Raw genomic sequence first — 7,022 nt, forward strand, 5'->3', positions numbered from 1 at the left:
TATATGTGATTCCATACATTCAGTTGCAACAGCATAGTGCAACTGTACACCGTGTTACATAATAAATACACAAATCGCACCTACCGTACCAACATCAAACCATAATACCCGTGTCCATCAAATGATTTTTTTTTTTTTTTAGAGCAACTTCTTAACACTTTTATTGATAGGAGCAAATTTTACACACTGAGAAAGATCAATTCGAAGTACAGCAATCAACTAAAAAGGTAATAAATCGAACACAAAACCTCCATGTCCCATTCAACAGCAAACTAGCTCCAATTGTCCTTTGTTCTCAGCCCTTCATCCGCCTACTTTTCCGAATTGAAGGCATCCCTAATCTATCAAGGCGAATTGCCCCACGAGCCATAGTTGGGAATGAATTAAAGGACTCGTAAAGCTTGACTTGATGCTCTGGATGAGATACGCCCATGTTGGACAACGCATCAGCAAATGATTACTAATTCATGCTTCGATCAAATGATTACTAATTCATGCTGTGCCGATCAAGACACATCTACTAATATTTACCTAAAAATAAGCAGTTTCCAAATTTCAAGACTACAACTATTGTTTACCTACCCTAAAACAATGCCATTCTGAAGATTCTGTACATTTCAAGCATAACTTGATGGATGATTACAACAAACAAACAAAAGACTTCCAAAAAGTCACATATTTGCATTGCATCAACATTCGGCCTCTCCTTGTTTTCTTTCAAAACCTATAAACCTACAGGGCGAATACCTAATTTTGTACTCAGTGATGGTCTCAAGTTTCGGCGACCAAGCATTGTCTTTAGACCCTACCATTTGATCATAGTGTTTCTTCAACTCCGGTGTACTACAAAGGAAGCCATGACTAGGACTAAGAGATCTGCTATCTTCATCACCTGTTTCTTGATCTCTTGTTAGAAGCTTAATTATGAATTCTGGCCTGACCTTGATCAAAACCCTTCCATTTGTACCCTTCACATGTTCAAATGGGCATTCCTTGAAATTTACAGCAGCTGGTTTCGAACCAGATGAGATAGATCTTCTCAGGGTTGCCAAAGAAGAAGCTGAGAGGACATTATTTGTGAAGCAATCAAGAGGGAGAACAAAGTAGGTTTCCCCTGCGATAAGTTCATCATCTATGTCTAGTACTGGAATTGGATGACCTATGAAGAATGAATCTGCATGACAAACCATATGATCTGGGAACTCGAACATAATCTTTCCCGCTGAAGCCTTTCCAGCTGAGACAACCCTTGTTTTGCCTCCATAAAATATGAGCTTCACTATCGAACTTGAACTTAGTTGACAACAATAAGGAGATATAGCATTTCCCATCTCTCAGAGTTAGTCTTGGAAGAAAGAAGATGGTTTGTGGCTATTTGTTTTGGCTTTGATATATGTCGTATAAATGGAAAGAATCTTGGAAGAAATGAGGATTTGTGGCTTTTAGGACTTCCGTCGGTGGTCAGCAATGGTGGCTTCCAAGTTGCAAATTTCAACCATATGTGGTGTAATATCAAATGCACTTGTGATTATCCGTACATAGATTTATTAGGATAGTCATTTTGGTTTCTTTGTTGATTATGATGGATAAAAGTCTCCCTAATCAAACAAGAAAAGTCATCGATCCCTATCTTATTTGTTTCACGTTTGAGTTTGACCTTGATAAGGTAGAAGAAATGGAAATCCACTGGTAAATAGAGTTTGACATTTGGTTTTTCACTTATCTGATTTCTTTTTTCCACGGACAAGAGTTATTTGAAAGTGGTGATTGTGGTGATAAAAGTACAAGGGTGGAAAATATCCCTAGTGTTTTATCTTAGCAAAAATTAGTTTTATCATGTGAACAAACCCCTGCAAAGAAGTTTTGACCTTCTATATATACTTTGTGGCAAGGTCGTCTAGTTGAACTTAATTGGGGAGGTTGAAGATCGCTATTTTTTTTTCCTTTTTCTTCTTTTATAAAATAAATTCATTCATATAATAACTTAAACATATTGTTCTAAGTTTAATTTCATTTATTTAACTGCATAAATACATCAATCTATCTTATGCTGAAAATCTAACATTTAGTAGAGAATGGAAGCACACGTTACTCCTAAAACGAGCACAAAATCTGAGGATGTAATGTAGCTGGAATGTGTACAGATAGTTACCAACTTATAACAAAAGAAATTTCATAGGGTCAATTCCATTCACTGGATGCATCCAAATTCAATTTAAATTTGTAAAGAAGTTTCGTAGGATGTTGTGTACTAGCTTTTAGTACAACCCAAAAAATTCAAAAGAAGTATACAAAATTTGAAGAAAGACAGAATAGTAATTGCTAGTTGTTCAACTTGGATCCTATGAACTTGACGTTATTCCACAGTCCATAATTATAAGTAGAATAATATAGGAAGAGCAGGCTACCTTTTTTTATATTAGACAATGTGGAGTACATTGACGTGGTTACAAATTTAATGTTTGAACAAAATCAATGTACCTTGTCCAGTATGCTCCTACGAACACAAACAGAAAGAAAATTTATGTCGTAGTACTGATTTTATTTTGAACTGCATTTGTATCAATCGACCAATTTAGCCTGAAATGAGCTCTACAATTTAAAATTTCTATCATAGTGCTTATTTCTATTTGTTGGTTTATATGTTTCCTAACTTTTCTGGGGAAATCGTCAATCCCGAAGAGGAAATGCAACTCGAGAATCGGAACACGAACATAAAATTTGTTTCCAAAGGCAATAACTACATAATCAACCATGTTTAAATGGTGTATACATATACAATTGGACTTGTGATAATCGCTGGATGGATTTATTAGGGTACTCATTTGGTTTGGATTTCGATTATGACTGATAAAAAGTCTCCCTTATTAAATAAAAACAGGTCCCTTATTAAATAAAAACAGGTCATTTGTGTGGTTATTTGATTCACGTTTGACCTTGGATAGAGTAGAAGATTATGGAAATCTACTGGAAAATAGACTTTGACACTTGGTTTTTCAATTATTTGGTCTGTCCAAGGACAATTTCCATTGGAAAAAGCTGACTGGAGTGAAATATTTACAAGCAAGGAAAATATCCTTATCTAAATACCTTGGAAAAATTAATTTATTTAGATAAATTAATTACTCGGTCTATCTAACAGGTGCCACCCACTAAGATATATTTTAGGTGTTATATTTTTTGAAATGTAAGATTAATTAATGAAAGTAAATAAATACAAGAGATGATAAGTAAGATTAAAGAGGGAAAATATATAAATACAAAGGAAGGTAATAATTGTTAGTATGTGTATATATATGGTAATTTAGATGGATATTAAGTATGTTATCAATTACCTTATAGACACGCATTAGAAAAATCCTTAATTATTGGAGAGAAGTTTGACCTTCCTATTTGTACAAGATATATTACCATTTAGTAGGGGATAGGTTCAAGATCGTGGTCTTTTTCTTTTTCTTTTTATTCGTTTTTTAAAAGATTTACAAATAATTAAGAATGGAAATTTCACGGTCGTCAAATCCATTAGCTAGGTACATCCATATACAATTTAAATGTCGTAAGAGGCTTGGAAAAAGCCAATAATCAAGCTATTGTTTCGAAAAAGATTGCCTATTACCTTTTACTTTTCAGAGTCAATATTGTTTCATCTCCTCTATCCCAATTTTTTACATCGATCCCTATTCAGCATTCTATTTTATCACCATGTGTAACTCTGCATGTGAATATATTGTGTTATATTTGTATACTTGCAAAAGAAAAAAGAAAACAAGAAGAAGAAATATTGACACAAGAAATTAAATAAAAGATCTTGAACTCGTTAAAATCTCCAAGGAATTAAGATCATAAAATCATTGAAATTTCAAAGGAAGCCCTCACGAACCTTCATTGACTAAAGATTCAACCCACATGAACAGTTGAACTAATAAATGATCACAACCAAATCGAAAGGACAATATATCTACGTAGTCCAAGTTGGCTAGCAAAAGTTGGACCATTCAACTGTGCTAGGTCTAGTCCCTTCATAATTTGGAAGATCTCCTATGTTGAATTTTGTTCAGGGAAATGGGTCCATTTGATGACCGTTTAGTCATGTGGGTTAATTATCATTTTGCATTGGTTCTTTTCTTTTTCTAATTTCCTTTAAATGGTTTTTCAGGTGATTATATTTGCTGTTCAGAAAGAGCAGTGATGGATAGAAGAAATAAAAGAATTGGATATATATAGTCCAAGGATATACATATATAAGTGTGTGTATTCATCTTGGTACAAGAGCTGGATTGTCACCATATTGATTTCTCTGTTCAACTTCATTTTTCTTATTTTTTGTAACATTTGATGATTTTCACCAAAACCAAAAAACGAAATTTGTAGATACAGATTAGTTCCAGACCCAATAATACCCTAGCAATCAAGTGAGGATGTTTGGTAAGCGTTATTTTTGCATATTTCTAGTGTATTTTATTATTTAGTTCTTGTTATGTTTTAATCATTTTAATAGCTAAATAATTTGGTCTCTAATGAATTTAAAAGTGAGAAAAATTGCATTTCTATGGATATAAGTGGTGAAAACTTCATGTTTTTATAGGTTTTAATGACTTAATCATCAAATGAAATAACGAGAGAAAATGTTGGATGATTCTTGATAATTTGACGTTATTTTAAGTAAACATGAAATACAAAATATTCAAAAGATAAAATACAATCAATTTCAAATGAAGAAAAGATTAGTTGTCCTGACATGCTCTAGGATTTTGGTTATAACTTAAGATACAAGCATTTAGAAATGTAATTGAGTCAAGTCGACCTCTACTCAATAGTAAGAGGTATTGTTCAAGTTCGAGCGAGTAGCAGAAATGAAGTTCGAACTCGAACTCAAAAAAATATTCGAAAACTCGAGATCAACTCGATTATCCTCAATTTTCTTGTGAGTATGATCGAGCTCGAGTACTTGACTCAAGCTCAAGATCTTTGTCCATTTCCAGAATTGCAGAATATAACTCTTCATGTAAAATAGATTGAGCAAGCCTAATTTCTTGATTAAGAATAGGCTATTAGCAATTGAAATAAGTTAGAACATTTGCAATTAGTTACAAGAAAGGTTCATATCCTATTATGCAAAAATGGAATTTAGGGGGAAAAAAAAAAAGCAGCAGTTGTAGAAAGTAGAAGTTATAAATTAAGCATGTCTGATTAGTGATCACTGATGATTACATTAACATTTAACAGCCAAGTAGCTAGCATCAAAATAATAGCCCAAAACAAGAGTAATTTACTACTGCAACAGCCTACAACTTGCAAGTCTTACACAAGATAGTATCTTATCACCAAGCCAGTACCAAAACAATTTCAAGAATGTAAGTGGCAATAAACCGCCTAAAACAAGAGCAATTTACTACTACAGCAACCTACAACTTGCAAGTCCACACAAGAAAATATCTTTGCACCAAGCTAGCACCAAAACAACTTCATAGATGAAGCAGCAAATGAGCAAAAACAAAGGCAATAGCAAGAAATGCCCCGTAAAGCAGCCATCCAGCCATGATCAACTCCTACCACCAAGACATTTAAATATTTTTTTCAACTAAAGTGACACATTAAAACAAAATTGAATGACTAAACAAGTAGAAATTTAGAAATGATAGACCTAAATTACCTAACTACACCCAAAGTTGGATATCAAACTTGTGGCATAACTAAAACATTAAGTTGCATAACTACAGAGGAATAGAGGAATAAAAAACTAACCATTAAGCTGCATAACTACAGAGGAATACGACTTACCTACTAGTCCTGCTCTTGCGATGAATGCCGAACTAGTTGTCGAAGTGTCATGTGGCTCATGTTCTTTTTCCATCTTTCCCCTGAGCTAAGTTGCATAACTACTGAGGAATACAACTTACCTACTAGTCCTGCGCTTGCAATGGATGTCGAACCAGTTGTCGAAGTGTCATGTGGCTCATGTTCTTTTTCCATCTTTCCCCTGAGCTATCAGATTATTCAAACCCCCAATTTCAGCCTCTACAAATAATGAAATAAAAGCCCCAATTTCAGAACTTAGGGTTTGAAGAAATTTTCAGAAAATGTTTGAAGGGATGCAAATAATAGCAAATAATTAGCTCAATACCTTTTTCTAGTTGACGACTAAAGCTGAAGAGAGAAAATGTAGCAATGGCAGATGGTAGATGGAAAGAAATGAAGTCAACCCTCTCAGCAAATACAACAACAGCAATGGCCACTAGATTGATGCATTTGTATAGGTATGGACCGTGTGGTAAGATGCACTGGTACATATGAGTGGTAGCAAGCGGAAATCGAGCTTTTAATCTCGTCAAAGATTTGGACTCTCAGAAGTTCAGACAAGGAGGAGAAGAGTAGCTTAGTAGCACTTGGAAGAAATTAGTGATCGATTGAGGAGGAAAGAGGAATTAGGAAATGCCAATTTTGTTTTTTACCTCTAAAATTATTTTTTTTCTTTTTGAAATGACTATATGACCTATAAATATTTTTAAGTTATAGCCAACATTTTGGTAATTTAGACAACTCCCGAGTCTAAAAGAGTAAAATTGCAATAACTAAATATATAATTTTTAATTGATTAATTTGTGCTCAGTAAGGCTCGACGAGCCATCGAACTTGACAAATCAATACTCAAACTCAGCTTGAATTATTAATGAGCTACTCGAGCCAAACTCGCACTTGGTCAAAGTCGAGTGCGAGTCAAGCTTTTGATCGAGTTGCTCGCGAGTTCGGTTCAATTACATCCCTACAAGCATTGGGTTGAGATAATTCTTGAACCATTTTAAACCTAAGACATAGGACTATATTTTTTTATGAGATATCAAAATCCAATTCAGACATTTTCATGGTCAAAAAGGTGAAATACAGTCATGCATTTTTGCTGCCAAGATCCGAAACGAGGCCACTGACTAGTTGAGAGTTTTTCAGTCATTTCTGAGACTACAAAGCTCTAAATGTCATGGTTCTTAATTCATTGGAAAGCTAACTAAATGCGATAAAATTTT

At 34.0% G+C, this 7,022-nt stretch overlaps 1 protein-coding gene and 1 long non-coding RNA gene across 2 annotated transcripts; both read right to left on the reverse strand.

Annotated features, from left to right (window-relative positions):
• Positions 1-526: 526 nt before the first annotated feature.
• Positions 527-1,351, reverse strand: LOC113748573. Its single transcript, XM_027292044.1, has one exon. It carries the CDS (start codon positions 1,329-1,331, stop codon positions 690-692), a length of 642 nt encoding a protein of 213 aa, XP_027147845.1. The 5' UTR covers positions 1,332-1,351; the 3' UTR covers positions 527-689.
• A 3,908-nt stretch (positions 1,352-5,259) lies between these two features.
• Positions 5,260-6,298, reverse strand: LOC113748581. Its single transcript, XR_003464416.1, has 3 exons — positions 6,125-6,298; positions 5,782-6,018; positions 5,260-5,549 (listed from the first exon to the last, which is right to left on the reverse strand). It is a non-coding gene; the product is annotated as an uncharacterized LOC113748581 (long non-coding RNA).
• Positions 6,299-7,022: the final 724 nt, after the last annotated feature.

Source organism: Coffea eugenioides, chromosome 1, assembly GCF_003713205.1.
Source record: "Coffea eugenioides isolate CCC68of chromosome 1, Ceug_1.0, whole genome shotgun sequence".
NCBI classification, from domain to species: Eukaryota; Viridiplantae; Streptophyta; class Magnoliopsida; order Gentianales; family Rubiaceae; genus Coffea; species Coffea eugenioides.